This window comes from Triticum aestivum, chromosome 5B, assembly GCF_018294505.1.
Source record: "Triticum aestivum cultivar Chinese Spring chromosome 5B, IWGSC CS RefSeq v2.1, whole genome shotgun sequence".
NCBI lineage: Eukaryota > Viridiplantae > Streptophyta > Magnoliopsida > Poales > Poaceae > Triticum > Triticum aestivum.
The window spans coordinates 579,436,421-579,455,980 of record NC_057807.1 but is presented as its reverse complement, the minus strand read 5'-3'; the positions used below and the strand labels follow the sequence as shown (position 1 = coordinate 579,455,980).

Below are 19,560 nucleotides of genomic sequence, written 5' to 3'. Positions count from 1 at the left end.
GTCGCTGCACGACAGCTTGGGATCGATATGGAAGTTTTGTAATTCGCCACTGCTTTATAGATAGAGATAGTGAACTGAAATTGCCGATGGAAGGTGACAACAACTTTCGTCATTTTATTTTATTTTATTTATTTTGAGAATAACTTTTGTCATATTTGGATCACGTGGTGGATGGGCATAATTGTCAGTTCAAGTTAGCATAAGATCAAAAACAGTCGCCATTAGTACCTCTAATTCAAAACAACTAGAGCTAGACTAGAGAACTAGAGGGAGGGGGGGGCGTGTCGCTCGGGATCTAATGGACGGGTACGACCGTATCCAACAGTGCGCGAGGCGAGTGGCGCCAGGTTTGGGCTGAATGACCGGCACATAGCATTGATCTTACGAAAATTTGCACGTATGTACACAATTTGCCAATGTTTATTGTCAATTTCTTTCAATTTTAGTGTTTTCTTTTTTGACGGGTTTTAGTTTTAGTGTTTAGCGCCCAAGGAGGTTTGAGGAGGAGCCAAAGGGAGGGGGCGCCAAGATGCGAGCTAGGCGCCCATGCGAGGGGAGAGAGGAGGCAAGGGAGGGGACTAGCGAGCCCACAGTGGGCGGAGCAAAGCCGGGGCGGCGAGGAGGGGACGTGGGAAGGGGGCAGTGGAAAGGGGAGGGTGGGGGGGGGGGGGGGGAGAGCCATATTGGTAGGCAGTTCGAAAACAAACTATTGGCGCTGTCGTCATTATTCATTTCATATCTTCAAATAGATTTCTTTTTTATAGAACATCAGGTCCTCAAAATCGATACAAAATGTAGCTATGCAGTCCAAAGATTACACAATTTTTTGGCAAAAACAACATATAACGAGTAAAAATCATGCCACAAAAAAATATACTCCCTCCATCCTGTCAAAAATGCTCTTATATTATAGGACAGAGGGAGTATTTGTCTACACAACTCTAAATTAACTATACTCCTTAACACTAGCTTCCCACGATTTAAACTCCCTTGGATTAACAAATCGTAGCTAGCGACCATCACATGACGAAAGAAAAAAAAAAGTGCACCTCATTCGCTTAGAAGATCGACAAATCTCTTGAAATTCTCGTACGAGGAGCCGCCCTCGCTGAGGCACTTGCGAGCTGCATCCCTGAGCATACCTGCCCTCTCTGCAATTCCCTCGTCACCGATAACCAATCCCAATTTGACGGCCACCTCCTCCTTTGTCCCGACGCCATCTTCACCGGGCGTCACGGCCAGTCCGGTCCTCCAGATATCGCAGATGTAGCTCCGGTTCGCGAACTGGTCAACGAAGTACGGCCAGCACAGGATGGGCACGCCATTTCTGACCCCCTCCATCGTCGAGTTCCAACCGCAGTGCGACACGAAGCACGCCACCGCGCGGTGTGCGAGGACCTGCACGTCGAAAACGAAATTTAAAAAGTTCGCCATCACGATCTAACGCTTACAATATGCACTGAGGTCTGAGGCGCACAGATTAAACATAGCATGAGAGCTAGGTAAGTTGATGATAATGTATGATACCTGCTGCTGGGGACACCAACTAACGATCATGCCTCTGCCGTTGACGGCGACGCGGTTCGTAAACTCGTCGAACCACTCCTTGCTCAGGCCGTTGGTCGTGAAGTCCGGGCGCACGACCCACAAGAACGGCCGGCCGGTGAGCTCCAGCCCCTCGGCGAGCTCACGGAACTGCCGCGGGTCAAAGATGGTGAAGCTGCCGAAGGCCACGTACACGACGGATTTGTCGGTGTGGGCGTCAAGCCACTTCAGGCACCCCGTGTCCTCCGGCAAGAACTGCCCGACGGGCTTCCGGAACCCCTGGTCGGCGAACAGCGGGCCGATGGGCACTATGCTGGGGAACAGCTCGAACGCCGCGGTCTCGGCGTCGAGGAACGAGTTGCACACGATGATCTCGGCGAGCCTGGTCGCCTGGGTGTTCCTGGACACCAGCCGGAAGGATACCTCCTGCCCCTCGGCGGCGCCGTCGATGCTCCACGGCATGTGCGACGTGTACATCGGCGGCATGTTGGGGGCGATCTCGAATGCACCTCGACGTTTCGGGAAGCCTGCATTTATTCATAGAAATTATTCAGTCCAGTGCTTCTTCTCTTGAGAGAAAAATGGCAATCCTCTGTTCAGATTTTAGGTGTGTTAACAAAACAGTAATCTCACACAGGCAGTGCAAGATGCCAAGATGGAATGATACACAAGCTTTGCCTATTCCCGAAAAAAAATGCCAAGATGGATGGATCTTTGGTACCCTTGTCATCGAAGAAGCCGTCCTCTATCAGCTGGGGAAGCCGGAGCAACGTGCCAAGGCCCGCCGCGGACGCCGGGAAGATGCAGGCGACGCGGACGCCGAGCTTCTTGGCAACCTCGAAGCACAGCCCCATGTTGGCGTCGCCGAGGAGCCACCTCACCTTCGTCTCCCTGATGAGCTGCTCGACATAGCCTGGTAAGCACCGCGAGATCCCGTCGAGAAACTTGCACAGGTCCCTCCGGTCGTCGCCGTCGGCCAGGCCGTCCGGTATGGAGACCAGGCGGATCCCGTCCAGCGCCTCGCCGTCGTCGGCGTTCCGCCGAAGAGCATCGAGAAGAAGCTTGCGGATGGGCTCGGTGCAGACGAAGGTGACCTGGAAGCCGTGGTCGACGAGGCGGTGCGACAGCTCCATGAGCGGGGTGACGTGGCCCTGCGCCGGGAACGGCAGCACCATGACATGAGGCGCCGCGCCGGCCATGCCGGTGCCGATCGATGGGATGGATTCGCGTCCGGAGCCTCGCGAATAGCTGTTGTGTGGCGGTCGAACTGGAACTTGAAGGCAAATAGTACCGGCGTCGAGATCACAATCGAGAGAGAGAGTTCAGATGTGGGCTGATGATTGGAGGATGGTGTTATTCCTAGTACTCCCGTGAGGCCGTGAGTGGGAGTGAGCGACTGACTGACAGACGACGACCAGTGCACCAACCAACCTCTTGCACTCTTGCACATAAAGTACAGTACTACTCCTAGTAGAAAATAAAGAAAAAAAATGTGGAGAATAACTAGGGATAAGCGCACGCAGTATTCTTTAAACCGCGAGAATCAGATGAAGATCAAAACCATTAGCAATAGGGCACTCCATGTCTCCCTCGCAAAAAAAAAAAAAGCGCAATAGGACAGCTAAGGAAACTACCCTTGGGAAACATAATATAGGTATCGATCGGTGTACACCTCGGCCATGGAACCTAACGTTAAACAAGCAAGAGAGTGAAGGAGAAAGCGAGAAGGAAGACATTGTTTTGGGCATTTTTTCTTACTTTAGTCATATGTAAGTTGCCTGAAAATTAATTTTGGGTTAGTAGATCTTTTTACAATTGATATCTGCTTTGAGATTCGTGATTTTCTTTCACGCGCTGTTTTGTGAGCTGGTTTTTACTGACCACGTATTTGCGTCAGTTGATTTGCTATTGGTCTGAAGCCCATTACATGTACCGCCCAACCCATCCCTTTTTCCCCTTTTTAAGTTTTTATTTGCTTCTTCTTTTGTTTTTTGCTTTTCTTTATTAGTTGGTTTTTACTGTACGCAAACTGGTCGGGCCACAACTCACTATATATATGAAAATGCATGCCCCCACCCCCTCCTCATGTGGGCCTATAATCATGCAGGCCATTAGTAGGACTGACACCATGGAACCACTGCAGAGGTTGTTTGAAGTGGCGGTAGACAGAGGTATTTTGGCACCTTTGGCCACGAGAGGAATGAAACAAAGGCTGTCAATATATGCGGATGATGTGGTCTTGTTCGTCAAGCCGAGGTTGGTGGACTTGCAAGCTTGTAGGGCAATCTTGGCCTTGTTTGGCGAAGCCTCCAGATTACACATTAACATGACAAAATCGGCAGCTCTGCCGATTAGGTGCACAGAGGAGGAGATTGAGTTGGCCGTGAATGAGCTCGGGTGCCCGGTTGGTTCCTTTCCGATCAAGTATCTTGGTCTGCCGCTTGCATTGAGGAAACAGTCCGCGGCGCAGCTGCAATACCTTGTGGACAGCATGGCGAGCCGCTTGCCTAAATGGAAGGCCGCATTAATGCCAAAGAGTGGAAGACTGATGCTTGTCTTGTCAGTGTTATGTGCAATGCCGATACATGCGATGATGGCTTTGGATTTACCTATAAAAACGATTAAGGCCATGAACAAAGTTTGCAGAGGATTCCTTTGGTGCAACAAGGAGAAGGCCAACGGTGGCAATTGTTCCGTTGCCTGGGAAACAGTCTGTGCACCCAAGTGGGCGGGTTGCCTGGGCATCCCCAACTTGCGCTGGATGAATCTGGCGATGCAAGCGCGATGGCCGTGGCTGCAACGTGTTGATGGGAGCAGGCCATGGAGCGAATTCAGTATTCAGGTGCCGGACGAGTCACTACAACTATGCCAAGCTGCTTTGAGAGTCAACGCAAGGAGTGGGGAATCCACTCTGTTCTGGGAAGACAGATGGTTGGACGGATTGAGAATGCAAGAGTTGGCCCCGGACATATACAGTAGGATCCCAATGCGGGTTCGGCAGTCTATGATGGTTGGGCAGGTGGTAGCCGATGGGCAGTGGGCGTTGGACATCGGCCCAGATATGGATGCAGCAGCTCTACATCAGTTTCTCCAGATTTGGCAGTGGGTCATGGCATGGGAACAAATTCCCGGTGAGCAGGATGAGTTCTTGTGGTCCTGGGATGCGAGTGGGAAGTTCTCGGTGCGCTCAGCGTATGCAGCCAGGTTTTGGGGTCGGGAAGTGGTACCCATTGCAAGGTTAACCTGGAAATGCAGGGCGCCGTCGCAATGCCGCTTCTTTGCATGGTTAGCCCTGAAAAACAGGTGCTGGACTTCTGATAGGCTTGCGAGGAGAGGCTTACCGCACCAATCAGCATGTCCGTTCTGTGATCAGGAACCGGAGACTGTAAACCATGTGCTGCTCACGTGCGCTTTTGCCAGGACAGTGTGGGCAGTGGTGGGAGAGGCCCTGGGTAAAACTGGTTGGGGGCCGAGCAGCGACGATGAGCTTGGGGCCTGGATGTGTGCCAAGAAAGGAAACGGCTACCTAGGCAACAAGGACATACATACCATGTTATTGCTGGTCTTGTGGGAGCTATGGAAACATCGCAATGCAATTGTCTTTGACGGCGCGGCACCCTCAGTGGAGAGGCTCATTGACAAGATCAAAGCTGAAAGCGCGTTGTGCGTAATGGCGGGGCTGTTCAAAGGGAGGTTGGACGAGTTCCTAAGTGGATTACATAGGTGGTGGATTGGGGAGGGGTAGGATGTGTGGACGTGGGTGGAGTGTGTACGTGTTGTAAGGCCGTACATGCGTGTAATGTAACTGTGGAGGCATACTTTGTCTTTCTTCTTTAATATATGATATGCACACTCGTGCATATTCGAGAAAAAAAAATTAGTAGGACTGAACGAAAACTGGCCCCCAAGTAGTTTCGGGCCTTTAACATGCTAAGTATGAGCCTTAGTTCAGCCAGAAAATACCATAGACTTCTAAAAAGTAGATTATGACCTATGTCGAAGAAGTGAACACTTCCATGATAATAAATTATGCATTGTCATGGAACACTTCCGCGAGAACACATATATGACTATCTTGATTCTATCAGAAATTCGTCACGGATGTACGTGTGTGATATAAAATTTGACCCACTGCGACAAACACATATCAGCACATAAGTGCCTTTTTTGTAGTGGGGATATGCCAAGCCTTATTAACTATGAAGATATTGGCACAATCGTCAAGCCTTGTATGCACACATGCCGCATTCAAGATTTTCTTAAGGCGTGCCAAAATAGTGAAGACCTGGCCTCACACCATCAGCTGAAGGAGGATCTCATTGAGCATCATTGGCAGATTGTTGGGAGATAGGGTGTTTAATTTGGTTTACTTGAACGATTTATTTGATAAGATTATTTGTTGCATTTGGATTGTTTGGTAAATTGAATTATTTTCCAGATTAATGGTTTGTAATAATGTTTGTTGAATTATTGAATTACTTTATCTAAATGGCTCACTAGTGTAGAAAGAAGAAAACAGGGGGGAAATGGAGACTGCATTATGACAATTATGTGTTTGCGCACATCTTCTCAGGCTCCAAATGCATATAAACCGCGCTTCAATATGCGTTAGGGAGGCTGCCCATAGGGCGACTTTGCTAGAGTTGCTCTTATTTTGATTTTAGGTCCCGGACTTTCATGTAAACAACAAGAAGGCTTGTATCCTTTTGACTACCGGCTATTCAAGGTAAGGGCGCGTCGGTGACCAAGTTGTTGGTGAGGTCGGACGACTGCATCATTGGCGAGGGAGCCTCGTCGGCGACTACCATATAAACTAACACCTAATTATAGTTAGTTTCTGCCTGATTTTCTCTCTCTTTAAGCCAAAGATTTGAGGTTTTTATCCTTTCTCCGGAGGAATGGTCATATGGATTTATCACAGTATTGACGTTGTTTTTTATAATTATGATGCTATTTTTACGTGAGGTGCATTCATTTAGGTGATGACAGCCGAACGTCAGGTACGAGCACATGGCAAATCGACCGTTTTCAATGGCAAGTTTAATGATGCGAGGATGACAACTTCATGTTTCAGTTTATTTTTGACAAAAATTTGTCGTGTGTGTCAACTAACTTGCCATCCTTTACGTCAATGGCGTGGTGAGTCCGTCAGTGACTATTCATGCAGTTCGTCTCTGTCTTGTTGGAAGAGCAAAAATTTGACATTTCCACGTTAACCTGATACTCTGTTTAACTCTGTTCATCACCACAGCGTCAACTACACCTGTCTGATAAATTGCACTGGATTCAGTCGAGGTATCAGGGATCACAATTCAACCGAATTACAATAATGGCTATCAGATTGGTGCTAATTAAGCTGATGATGACGATGACGTTGGCGCTCACTTGGTGTGGCCTTTCTTCCTGGCGGCGAGCAGGGAGCCGAAGGTCGGCCGACAGTACGCCCCGGTGGCGTCGTGGAAGAACATGCCGGCGACGACCTTGTACATGGCCTCGGTCATGTGCACCCCGTCCCAGTTGACGTACCTGGCGGGCTGGGCGCAGGCGGTGGCGACCTCCGGCGAGCCGCAGGTGGAGATGATCTCGAAGTTGTAGGTGCCGCCGCCTGTGCCGCAGCAGGCCTTGAAGGGCTCCGCGAAGCCGTACCTGGTCGGGCTGCGCACCACGGCGAGGTGCGCGGCGTGATAGTCGGTGTAGGCGATGATGGCGTCCGGGTGGCTACGCCGGAGCCGGTGGAGCCCCGCCTGGAGGTGGTGGTTGTGGTCGAGGTTCTGCTGGTTAATGGACGCCACGCAGCTGAGGTTGTCCCGGTCCCACGGCTGTGACAGCGTCATCGCCAACGGCAAGCACCCCGTCAGCGGCATCCCCTGCACCACGACATACTTGGCCCCTCTCTTCAGCAGCCCCTGCATTTATTTCCATGTTTCTTTATTAGCCGCCTACTAGAAATCATTCTGGTGGTTGAGACAAATTTGCACTTAATTTGTCCATAAAATAAGTGTTTGTTTTCTCAAAACTCAAGTTTCACAAATTTGAAGCTTATAGAGAAAATTACCTATACTTATAGTACAGAATACATTTCAGGATGAATCTGATGGTATTTATTTGGTATTCTAGATGTTGATAGTATACTTATTTTTTTATACTACATTTGATCTAAACCTACAAAGTTTGACTTCAAAAAGAAATCTAAACACACTATATTATGGGACTCGTGGAGCATTTCTCATGCGACTAAACCATTTCTAGGGCACCACCATAACTTTTAAATAAAACACAACATTTTGTTTGAATAAGAAAAAAAGAAAAAAAAATGGTCGGATGGTTATAAAACTTTGTATCCAATATTTGGGAGGCTCATCCCCACTCTTTCCATAGCGGATTGGTTTCTCTCCCTTCATCGGCATTGGTGTGCTGGTGTGGTGCCTTCTAGCTCGTTGGAGTGTCGGTGCGTTTGGTGGTGTGTTTGTCTCGGGTTCCATCGCTTTGGCAGACGGTGGGGGACTTTGTTCCCTTTGTATCTGATTTTTGCCCATTTCCCCTAATTAACCGGTAACTCTTTTCTTCAACATGGAAATGCAGGAACCCACTGCCCACCTTTCGAGTTGTTACTTGGAAAAAAATGTGTAAATACAAAAGAGATGAAAAAAAAACACTTTGTCCTAGGTCGCCGACTCGAGGGAGTAACCACGAGTCATTTGCTCTTTGTCACATCCACCGAAAAACCCTTAATTACTATAGTACACTGACGAAATGTTAGGTGGGTGGTACTTTTGTGTGAGGGGTGGGTGCACGAGGCATATATTGTGGCCTGCTTAGCCTTGGCTTCCCCCGCTTTACAATCAGACTAATTATGCCTGATGCCTAAAAGTCATTTATTAGTCAAACATTTTTTAGTGTATAGTTGTTTTAATCCTTGTCTTTTTTACTTTACTTGTTCCTGATTTAGTTTATCTTACCATTTGCATGACTCGATAGAAGACATCACGAGTAGACTATCCACTAAACTCTGGTTTGGGTGCGACCACAACTGGAGACCGTGACACCTCTAGTTAGGATAAACCGGGAATGTCTAACCTTAGCTCCTCGGATTCAATAATTATCTGGAAATGCTTTCGTGAAAAGTTGTGATCCGTGCCCTTACGGTCATCAAGTTCTCTTTGTACCCATATACTTAATTCACTTTTTTTAATAAATGGTGGATTTTATTGACTTGAAATAAAACATCAAGGGGATACCACCTACGTTGTTCAGGCAATTGATTGGTTAGAGATGATGAATGTTCATCCATGTTATGTGCTTCGTGTCCATTATCCCGTGGACATTGTGGATCTAACGAACACCTTAATCATCAATTAATATGAGTATGAGCTCGACTGTAATGCCAACATATAATACTCCTATAATAGTGACGATAAATAACCGCTAGTAAGGAGGCTAAAATAACCGGTAGTTAGGAGGCCGGTTAAAGAATATCCGACACCCGCTGAACACAGTAGAGAGCCGACTCCTTGGAGGTCAAGTTAGTGAGTAGCTAGATACTCTATTAACGACACAGAAGTAAGAGCATGGAAGCTCTGAGCACTGACAGTGCTAATTCCTAGCTGCATTTTATTTTCACCAGTCACTTGTCGAGAACAGTCCTGATATTGGGAGTGTGTCTATCAGTGAGACCTAGCGAGCATCCAAGCTAGTTGCTTTCGGTACCTTCCGTCGACATGCATGCATGCATCTGCATGCTCATTGTGTCCTTGATTAATGCATGCATTTGTGAAGGAGTAGTAACATAGAAGAAACACAAAACTAGAGCAACTGAGGCTGAGCAACATAGTATATATACCTGGAGGAAGGTGGTTATCCTATCGATGGCCATGTTCCGGATGCGCTCTGACGGGAGGGCGTCAGGGGCCATGAAACTGTATCCGTAGTCGTTGGCGCCGATCTCGCCCACCCAGAACAGCGCATCGCCGACGCCCCTGCCATCGCCGCCGGCACTACGCGTCCTGAGGTGCGCGTCGAACCAGCCCAGCTGCGTCATGATGGACTGCGGCGTGATGTTGGCGCTGAGGTTCTGGCTGGCGAAGAACTCGTACTCGATGGCCGTCGCGCCGGCCACCGCGAAGTTGATGCCGGAGTAGCTAGCTCTGGTAGCGGTGGCGTTGCGGGAGAGGGTGGAGAGGTAGGGCGGCAGGAAGGAGGGGAGGGCGAGGACGTCGGTGGCGAGGAAGTCGACGACGAGGCGGCCGTCAGAGTAGCGGTTGGTGGGGCGGTGGAAGAAGGTGGCGCCGTACGGCGGGTGGGACACGCCGAAAAGGAGTAGGGCCCCGTCGTGGAGTGCGTGTTGCCCGTGTCCGTCAACGAGTCGCCGAACGCGTACAGCGTCCGGAACGGCCGCACCGGCGAGGATGGTGTCGCGGCCGCGACGGAGACGACGGTCACGGTGAAGAGGAGGAGGAGGCCGCGGGCGGTGGCGGACACGTCCATGGCGAGCTGGATGGCGCTGAACTAGCTTGCTGCAGTCTGTGCCGCCAGCGTTTGTTTCTCTGTTGCGTTTCGGTTCGGCGTGTCCGTCGTGTCCGTGCGGCAGTTTTTATAGTTGGGTTCATGCCCGCTGGCACAACTGGCTGGGCTGGACCGGGCTAATAAGTCAGAGAGGCCCCCGCTCGAGCCTCCTGCCACAGCGATTGACCTGCAGGTGCCGGCAAGTCAATCTGTGCTGTCTATGCTCCCATTCGGTTGGGAAAATAAGTTCTGTGGAACACAAAAGTTGTAATTAGTAGGTAAGTGGTACTAGAGACCATAATAAGGTTTGGTCTGAGGTAGGAGGAGGGAAGCACATGGATCAGAGAGTGTAGATTTGTTGTTTACAATTTTTTTTTTGAGACACGTTGTTTACAAATGTGTTAGTTCAATCATGGCTGGACCAACCCTTCTCATTGGTTTATGTGGCCAACAATAATACACACATAACAGGCTAACCAGAATTTTCAGGCGCTGCACTTACACCTCTGTCCATCTCCTAAATGACGGGCACGGCTATGCATCGCGCTTACTGCTAAATACATATATTATGAAAACCAATTGGTTAATTCTTAAAGTGTTCATCACAAAAAAAAATGTAAATGCAGTGTCTGCTAAACTTTTTTTAAAGTATTTCGACCATTTCAAAAATGTATGAACATTTTAAGAAATCACGTGTTTAAAAGAAAATGTATGTTACATTTTATAAAAATGTTATACAATGTAAACAAATGTTCCATGCTATTCATAAAAAATGCATGTTACATTTAGAAAAATGACCATGCGTTTCAAAAAAAATGTTTTTGATTTTCAAAAATGTTTATCCAATGTAAAAAATGTCCGCATAGTTCAAGGGAAAAATTCTCATCATACAAAAAAAGTGTCAACATACATTTGAAAAAATATTTAACACGTATCCAAAAAATGTTTAAAACATGTATTTATAAAATTTTAAATCATGTATTTAAATGTACTAATCATATATTAAAAATATTTTAAATGTATACAAAAATGTACAATGCGTATGAAAAAATAGGCATCAAAACATATATTTGCAAAAAGCTAAAAATGTGTACAAAATATTGTTCCTGATGTATACAAAAAATATAAAATTCATATGAAAATGTAGATATGTGTTGAAAAATATGGTGAAAAGTAAAAAAATAAATCAAGAAAATCAAGAAAGAAACGTACAAAACCGGAGAAAAATAAAACAAAACCCCGATACAAAACTGCTCCTCAACTCGTCCCTTACTGGGCCGGCCCACATGCAGCGAGCGTATGGCCCTTGCGGACACATTAGGAATCAGCACGAGCAACGTATTGCCTCAAGAAAAGAAAAAGCACGAGCAACGTATAGCTGTTGCGTGAAATGACTACAAACAGTATATACTCCTATTAATTTGGTTTGTATTCTTTAGCTGGATTCAACCTACTCAAATTTGGTTTGGTCCCTGTTCCATTAAATGGTTCTTCATTTTTGCATTCCACACCATTTCTGCCATGCCCAAGCCATTTAACCAAATGCACCTGGTTAAGGCAAATGAGTTTATGTGCCTATTTCTTTATGTTGCAAGTATTTACATTGCAGTGCCTATGCACACAACGGTTATTTTGGAGACTGGTTGCTTGTGCGTGCATAACTACTTGGAAGGGGAGGATGATGTCGATCGCTGGAAGGCGCGTCCTGGTACAAAGAACCTATTGGTGGCACAACCGCACAGGCGCTCCCGGACAACACATGGATCACCGATCTGGCTCACGTTAATACCACCTACCTACTACAAGATGTGCTCTGTCTCCACTGAGTTCTTCAGCAGAACCAAGTGGCGCTCCAAGAAGATGTTGTGGATCAGATTAGATGGGATTTTGAGAGCTCGAGGGAGTACAGTTCCTGCTCGGCATATCGTATGCAGTTCCTGGGACCGAAGAACGAGCAATTCAGAGAAGTGATCTGGGAGACCTGAGCTCCGGCAAAGCTAAAGACCTTCGTGTGGCTGTTACATCAAGATCACTTGTGGTGCATTGATCGGCTGCAACGCGTAGAGGCTGGGAGAATGGTTACTTCTACCAACTTTGCCTGCGCAACCCGGAGCGCTCGGAGCACCTATTCTGGCATTTCAATTTTTCTGTGACATTTGTGACAAAATGGCGCTCTGGTAGGGCTGCAACACGCTTGGCCAGAACACTTGGGCACACAGCAAGAGCTCCTTGGAGATGATGACGGCCATCATCGCCGTAACACAACCCAATCCGTCAGGAGATATGGCAAGAGAGAAATCGTTGCATCTTCAATGGAAAGGAGGCAAATGAACGGGGTGGTACAAGCAATCAAACAGAATTTCAACCTCGGAGACAAGCGGGAGTCAAATGTATTCCATGAGATTATAGGCATGCGGTTGCACCCTCGGGCATGTTTATTCATTTTTCTTTTCCTTTCCTTGATCCTTGGAGCCACACCTTGTCACCTTTTACCACTGCTCCCTACTTATTATCAATGAAATACCAGCAATGGCTGGAACTTTATAAAAAAATGGTGTTAGTGGTGTTAGAGCATCTTCAACAGGCGTCCAAAAACTGCTCCGCGCGCTAAAAACCATCATTTTTGGCACCGGAGACGCTCCATCAGATGCTGCAAAATAATGCGCGCGCAAAAAACTGCTAGTTGGGAGTGTACCATCCTGAGTCACAGTGGGTGTTATTCAAGAATATTTCTTGAAATGGTGTGTTTTAAAAGATTACACTATTATATATATTTTGGAACATAGTAGAATCCCAGACGCTTACATATATTCTATATGCATATACATTTACCTCTATGAATGCACGTGCATACATCCTCCCACTACTCATTTCACAACCTATTTGTGATACATAGCACATTCCTTTCATGCTGATTTTGTTCTTCATAACCTACTTTGTATTGCAAATTTCGTACAGTAAGCAGGTTAAAATCGTTTGGATTTTTTTCTTACAGATTAAGATGTGTCATGTGTACGCTAGGGCATCACGTGCATACTTGGTGAGCAATCATAATCTTTGCAAATTCAATATTTTTTGGTTCGCTAGGGAAACACGCCAGAAAAGCGTGCACAATATATAATAAAATAAAAAGAGAAACACAAAAAATGTTTCGTCGTCTGTCTCAGACAGTATATGGTGAAATGCAGCTCACTCGTTTAGGAGGGTAACAAATCTCTGGAAATTCAAATACGAGGACCCGCCCTCGCCAATGCTCCTACGAGCTGCATCCCTGAGCACTCCTACCCTCTCCGAGATTCCCTCGTCGCCGATGACCTGCTCAAGTTTGCTCTTCACCTCCTCCTTCGTCACCACTCCATCTCCGAGCGTCACGGCCAAGCCGGTCCTCCAGATGTCGCAGATGTAGCTCCGATTCGTGAATTGGTCGGCGAAGTAGGGCCAGCACAGGATGGGCACGCCGTTCCTCACCCCCTCCATCGTCGAGTTCCACCCGCAGTGCGACACGAAGCACGCCACCGCGGGATGCGCCAGAACCTGCATGTTGACATGGATCAGGACCTGGAGATTGCCTGAAGCTTGCAACGAACGCCGACAGACGCACAGTTCTTGACAATGTACGCACCTGCTGCTGGGGGCACCAGCTGACGATCATGCCCTTGCCGGCGACGCGGCTCTGGAACTCGTCGAACCACGCCTTGCCGAGGCCGTCGGAGGTGAAGTCCGGGCGCACTACCCACAGGAACGGCCGGCCGGTGAGCTCCAGCCCCTCAGCGAGCTCTCTGAACTGCCGTGGGTCGAAGATGGTGAAGCTGCCGAACGCCACGTACACGACGGAGCCTTCGGACTGCGCGTCGAGCCACTCCAAGCAGCTGACGTCTTCCGGCCAGAACTGCCCAACGGGCTTGCGGAGCTCCTGATCGGCGAACAGCGGGCCGATGGGCAGTATCTCCGGGAACATCCCGAACGCCGCTGTCTCGGCGTCGAGGAACGAGTTGCACACGACGATCTCGGCGAGGCTGGTCGCCTGGGCGTTGTCGGTGACCACCAGCTTGAAGACCAGCTGCTGCCCCTCGGGTGGGCCGTCGATGCACCACGGCATGCGTGACATGCAGATCGGCGGCATCTTGGGGGCGATCTCATATATCCCCTCTCGCTTTGCCATGCCTGCAATTTACTTATTTATTTTTACTAGCAAGATGCTCATGCGTTGTGCGGAACGTGAAGATGCATTTGTATGAGTAGTTTATCTTGTGGGAGAAAAAGGATAAACGAAGGAAGACCTTATCTGCAAATGTAGAGAGGAGTGTGGGTAAATTGTCATAATTTTCTTCCTATCCGTTAGATATAGATCGAACGACCTATATTGCAGGATGGCAGGCACACCATCATTATCAACTCTGTTTTTTATAAGAGTATATTTTTATCATGTGTGCTTCAAGGGAAAAAGTCACAAAGCTGAATGATCGGCGGCAGCGGAGTTGCTGCAGAATTTTTTAATTCAGCAAGATTCTAGCTTATCTTTTTTTTTTGCGAAAATTCTAGCTTATCTGTTAACAAACACACAATGCATGGTTCAAACTTGAGTGGGCGAATGAGATGAGGCCTTTCGATACAGATGTCGGAAATCAAACAATAAAGCTTCCCATATCTACATAAAAAGAATCTCATTTGGGCAGTCACCAAATGTTGTTCGAAATGGAACTATGCTCAAAATTTAATTCGAAATGAGATAACATGTAATTTGTGGTTATATTAGTTCGATATGCCATACCAAAAAAAAATATCCGACTCAACGTGAATTTGCCTCTTGGACTTCACTGAAAATTTGGTGGAATATTTATCTAGCATAACTTCAAAATTAAGGTTTTTCATAAAAGAAACTACATATTAATTGAACAACTAAAAATATATTTTTATAAATAAGATATCGGCTTGACTTAGCAAGTGTGCAAGGCTTGATGCATGGATAATCTTCAAATGTTAGGACATAAAATTGTTTCTAAATCTATAGATGTTCTGCACGACGGAGGTTGAACTACACATCTCGAAGTAGCGACCCTTTCCCTAAACCGATTCCAACGACAATGTTGTATTTGTTGGCTCTCTTAAGATCTTGGGAGCTGGTGTATCGATCAAGGAAAAGAGTTGGTTGGATCATAGTGCGGTGACTTGGACATCTTCTTTCAATTTGTTAACCCAAATGATCCGGTTTCTTGAATCCTCTGGACAGGTGGAGAAATAATGTAAGTTTGTGTTTGCATGGGGTTATGCTCCAACTAATGTTCGTTTAGCGATTTGTAGCTACTACGGCCTTCAAAGCATGGTGTGGCGAGATCGTTTGCAGGTGTCCCTTTTCTTTATCGTCGGTTCAGTGTGATTTTCAATTTCCGACGAGCGGCATACAATCAAAGAAAGAAGATGACGTGTATGATTTTGGAAGTAATTTTTTACTGGTTGTTTAGTGTCTAGTTGTCTTTTCATTGAACAGAATGCTATTTTTCATTATGATTTTCAGATTTAAGATGCTCTTCGAGTGTCTATTCTAAAGGAAAAAAATGTAAATCTTTTACAGTATCTTTTTAATTTTAATGTACACCTTCGTCTTAAAACATTTGTGGTTTTAGATTTTGCCTAAACCAAACTTATTTAAGTTTGACCAGTATATGAGAAAACCTATAATAACTTCTGCGACAAAGAATTAGTTACATATTTGTGATGTGAGCAAATTTTTCAATAAACTTGGTCGAATTTATGAAAGTTTGACTTGAGACAAATCTAGAACTTTTAACCTTTTGAAACAGAGGAGTATGTACATAGTGTTAAACAATCGAGACTAGTATTATTTTATGATAATTAAACGATGGAAAGTAGGCAGTAGAAGGGTGGATATTTAGTACCCTTGTCATCGATGAAGCCATCCTCTATCATCTTGGGAATGCTGGACCACATCCCGAGACTCGCGGCGGCCGCCGGCCAGACGGCAGCCACCCGGACGCCGAGGTTCTTGGCGCCCTGGTAGCAGAACCCCAGGTTGACGTCGGCGAGTAGCCATTTCACCTCCTTCTGCCCGGACGCAGCCGTCTCCCTGATGAGGTCCTCCACGTAGCCCGGCACGTACCGCGTGATGGCGCCCACGAACTTGGAGAGGTCCCTGCGGTCGTCGCCGTCAGCCATGCCGTCCGGTATGGAGAGCAGGCGGATGCCGCACAGCGCGTCGCCGCTGGTGCCGGTGTCTAGCAGGAGCCCGTGGATGAGCTCTGTGCAGACGAAGGTGACCTGGAAGCCGTGGTCGACGAGGCGGTGCGACAGCTCCATGAACGGCGTGACGTGGCCCTGCGCCGGGAACGGCAGCACCATGACGTGAGGCGCGGCGCCGGCCATGCTGGTCGATCACTGATGTGAGGTGCGTGCGTGTGTGTCAGTGTGTGTGTGTGTGTGAGAGAGAGAGTACGTAGACAGAGAAACGGAGGTACTGATAAGCGCGCGACGTTTTGGCATTTGCGGCCGTCGGCGCATTAAAGCGATCTCGTCGTTTTCGGTCTGCCCCGGTGAGATCCGCCAGGCCGGCTGCCGGCTGTCGCCGGCGCTCGCGATGATGGACACGAGGAATGATTCAGCGAGGAGTTTCAGCTTCTTGGGCCTTTGGAGTCCAGTGAAATTTCAGTTTCCAACGGGCTGCGTTGTCTCGTTTTCCAGTTCCGGCCCACGCAGCTGCTCAGTTACCAGTACCGAAGCCTGTTGGGAATGAGAAGGGGGTCCCAATTAGTCCACCACCGAAGCAAGATACAAAACGGTCCAAACTCATGGGCCAGTTGGGGAAGCCAGCAAGTTCAAATGACAAAGAGGGGTTGGCTGATACGGTGAAGAAGAACCCCAATGGGGTAAAGAGCTCGGATGCGAGAGCGGCGGCCTCCGTGACGGAGGACCGCCGAACGCAATGAATCTTCTTTGCTGGAACTGCCGGGGGATTGGCAACGCCCCGACAGTTCAAGAGCTTCGCGAACTCGCGAAGAAGTTTGCCCCTAAAGTGCTTTGTATAGTTGAAACCCAAATAAGTGGGGAGAGAGCTGAAAACTTAAAAAGTTCTTTAGGTTATGATTGTTCTTTTGCTGTTGATGCCTCCGGTAGGAGTGGAGGCTTAGCTATGTTTTGGAATAATGAAATAAACATCGATATTTTGGGTTACTCCAAGTACCACATAGATGGAAAGGTGACAGGTCTAGGAGATCAACCGTGGAGGCTCTCCTGTTTCTATGGAGAAGCCCAGACCCATCTTCGCTATCACACATGGAATACGATGAAAAATTTGTCAGCTCTCCAAGATATGCCGTGGGTGTGTATCGGGGACTTCAATGAAGTTCTGAAGCATGATGAACATGATGGTATTGGGTCGAGAAGTCAGACACAGATTCAGGGCTTCAAAGATGCGGTAGATGTTTGCGGTCTACTCGACCTTGGCTACAAGGGCATCAAGTGGACTTATGAGAAAAAAGTAACAGGCGGATCATATACGCGAGTCAGGCTTGATAGAGCTTTGGGTTCGGTGGACTGGTGTGGTCTGTACCCACAGGCGGCTGTCCATCATGTCATATCAGCGACATCTGATCATTCTGCCATATTACTGCAGCTAACCCAACCAAGCGGAGGACCGAAGACGAAGCAGTTCAGGTATGAGGTGATGTGGGACACCCACCCTGAATTGAAACCCACGGTGGATGCAGCTTGGGAGCCCAACGGCCTTAATCAAACGGTGGGTGAAGTTCGCACAAAACTCGAGGCCCTAGCAAGTAACCTTGGCGTATGGTCAAGATCAACTTTCGGTAGTGTGAGAGGAGAGATACAAAGCCTCAAGAAAGAGCTAGATCGCCTTCGGAGTGACATAACAAGGGTCGGACCTTCTCATGCGGAGATCAAAATTAACGACCGGCTAGTCGAGCTCTATTTGCGTGAAGAGTTGATGTGGAGACAGAGGTCTCGTGTCCAGTGGCTAGCTGAGGGGGACCGTAACTCTCGTTTTTTCCACATGCGCGCCTCCATGCGGAGAAGGAAGAATCTGATAAAGGCCTTGCAGAAACCAGATGGAGAATTGACCACGGAGTTAACGGAGATGCAGCAGATGGCTTTGGACTTTTATAAACAGCTGTACACTTCGGAGGGAGTGGAGGGGGTGCAGGACGTTCTTCAGCATGTGCCTACGAAGGTTACGGCGGAAATGAATGCAGCATTGTTGGCTCCGTATGAAGCGAAGGAGGTTAAGACCGCTCTTTTCCAAATGTTTCCTACAAAAGCTCCCGGTCCAGATGGGTTTCCGGCACACTTTTTCCAGAGACACTGGGATGTATGTGGAGAAGCAGTCACGAGAGCAGTACTGGCCATTATTAGGGGCGAGGAGAGCCCTGCATGTCTGAATGACACCCTTCTGGTCCTTATTCCTAAGGTATCCAATCCAAACTTATTATCTCAGTTCCGGCCCATAAGCTTATGTAACGTGTTTTACAAGATCGCCTCGAAAGTTCTAGCAAATCGCCTCAAGCTAATTCTTCCGGAGATAATTTCGGAGGAGCAGTCGGCCTTTGTGCCAGGAAGACTCGTTACTGACAACATAATCTCGGCTTATGAATGCTTGCATTTTATGAAGAGAAACAGGTCAAAGAATAACAGTTTTGCAGCACTGAAACTTGACATGATGAAGGCATACGATCGAGTGGAGTGGTCCTACCTACGATCGATTATGGAGAAGTTGGGTTTTGCGGCACCATGGGTTTCAGTTGTGATGAATATGGTGAGCTCAGTTTCTTTTTCAGTTATGTTCAATGGTGTGAAGTCAGAAGCTTTTCATCCTACGAGGGGGATTCGTCAGGGAGATCCAATCTCTCCATACCTCTTCTTGTTAGCAGCAGAGGGCCTATCGTGCCTCTTAAAATCCCAAAATCAATCATCCCAGCTCAGCGGCATTAAGGTGGCACCGTCGGCTCCGGCGGTGAATCACCTTTTATTCGCGGATGATAGCCTGCTATTTTTCAGGGCGAGTGTTGATGGAGCGGAAGCAGTATCAAACCTGTTGAATACATATTGTTTGGCATCAGGTCAACGGATCAACAAAGATAAATCTACAATCTTTTTTAGCAAGGGAAGCCCAGAGATAGTACGTGCTGCGGTCAAAGGCCATTTGCAGGTCCCTAATGAATCATTGAGCGACAGATATTTGGGTTTGCCAACAGACGTGGGCCACTCAAAAAAGGGTACTTTCAAATATTTGAGTGACAGAGTTTGGGACAAGGTAAAAGGTTGGATGAGCAAATGCCTATCAGCAGGTGGAAAAGATGTGCTAATTAAATCAGTGGCCCAGGCCATCCCGGTGTTCTCGATGTCATGTTTCAAACTCCCAAGAGGTTTATGTGATCATATAAAATCCATAATCAGGAAGTTTTGGTGGGGGTGCAAACAGGGACAACGTAAGCCGGCTTGGGTTTCCTGGGATGTGATGACACGTCCTAAACATCTAGGCAGGCT

General features: G+C 47.6%; 2 protein-coding genes and 1 pseudogene across 2 annotated transcripts; all 3 read right to left on the bottom strand.

Annotated features, from left to right (window-relative positions):
* Nucleotides 1-777: 777 nt before the first annotated feature.
* Nucleotides 778-2,933, bottom strand: LOC123116995 (UDP-glycosyltransferase 83A1). Its single transcript, XM_044537854.1, has 3 exons — nt 2,267-2,933; nt 1,528-2,072; nt 778-1,398 (listed from the first exon to the last, which is right to left on the bottom strand). Exons 1-3 carry the CDS (start codon nt 2,742-2,744, stop codon nt 1,051-1,053), a joined length of 1,371 nt encoding a protein of 456 aa, XP_044393789.1. The 5' UTR covers nt 2,745-2,933; the 3' UTR covers nt 778-1,050.
* A 3,993-nt stretch (nt 2,934-6,926) lies between these two features.
* LOC123116994 (GDSL esterase/lipase At3g48460-like) lies at nt 6,927-10,029 on the bottom strand (annotated as a pseudogene).
* Nucleotides 10,030-13,236: 3,207 nt separating this feature from the next.
* LOC123116993 (UDP-glycosyltransferase 83A1-like) lies at nt 13,237-16,428 on the bottom strand. Its single transcript, XM_044537853.1, has 3 exons — nt 15,945-16,428; nt 13,670-14,211; nt 13,237-13,581 (listed from the first exon to the last, which is right to left on the bottom strand). Exons 1-3 carry the CDS (start codon nt 16,426-16,428, stop codon nt 13,237-13,239), a joined length of 1,371 nt encoding a protein of 456 aa, XP_044393788.1.
* Nucleotides 16,429-19,560: the final 3,132 nt, after the last annotated feature.

Coding starts and splice junctions, on each gene's coding strand:
- LOC123116995 (XM_044537854.1), bottom strand. CDS start 2,744: ATGGCCGGCGCGGCGCCTCATGTCATGGTGCTGCCGTTCCCGGCGCAG. Junction 2,073..2,266: donor CGGCTTCTTCGATGACAAGG/GTACCAAAGATC, acceptor GAATAAATGCAG/GCTTCCCGAAACGTCGAGGT. Junction 1,399..1,527: donor GTTGGTGTCCCCAGCAGCAG/GTATCATACATT, acceptor TTCGACGTGCAG/GTCCTCGCACACCGCGCGGT.
- LOC123116993 (XM_044537853.1), bottom strand. CDS start 16,428: ATGGCCGGCGCCGCGCCTCACGTCATGGTGCTGCCGTTCCCGGCGCAG. Junction 14,212..15,944: donor TGGCTTCATCGATGACAAGG/GTACTAAATATC, acceptor AGTAAATTGCAG/GCATGGCAAAGCGAGAGGGG. Junction 13,582..13,669: donor GCTGGTGCCCCCAGCAGCAG/GTGCGTACATTG, acceptor GTCAACATGCAG/GTTCTGGCGCATCCCGCGGT.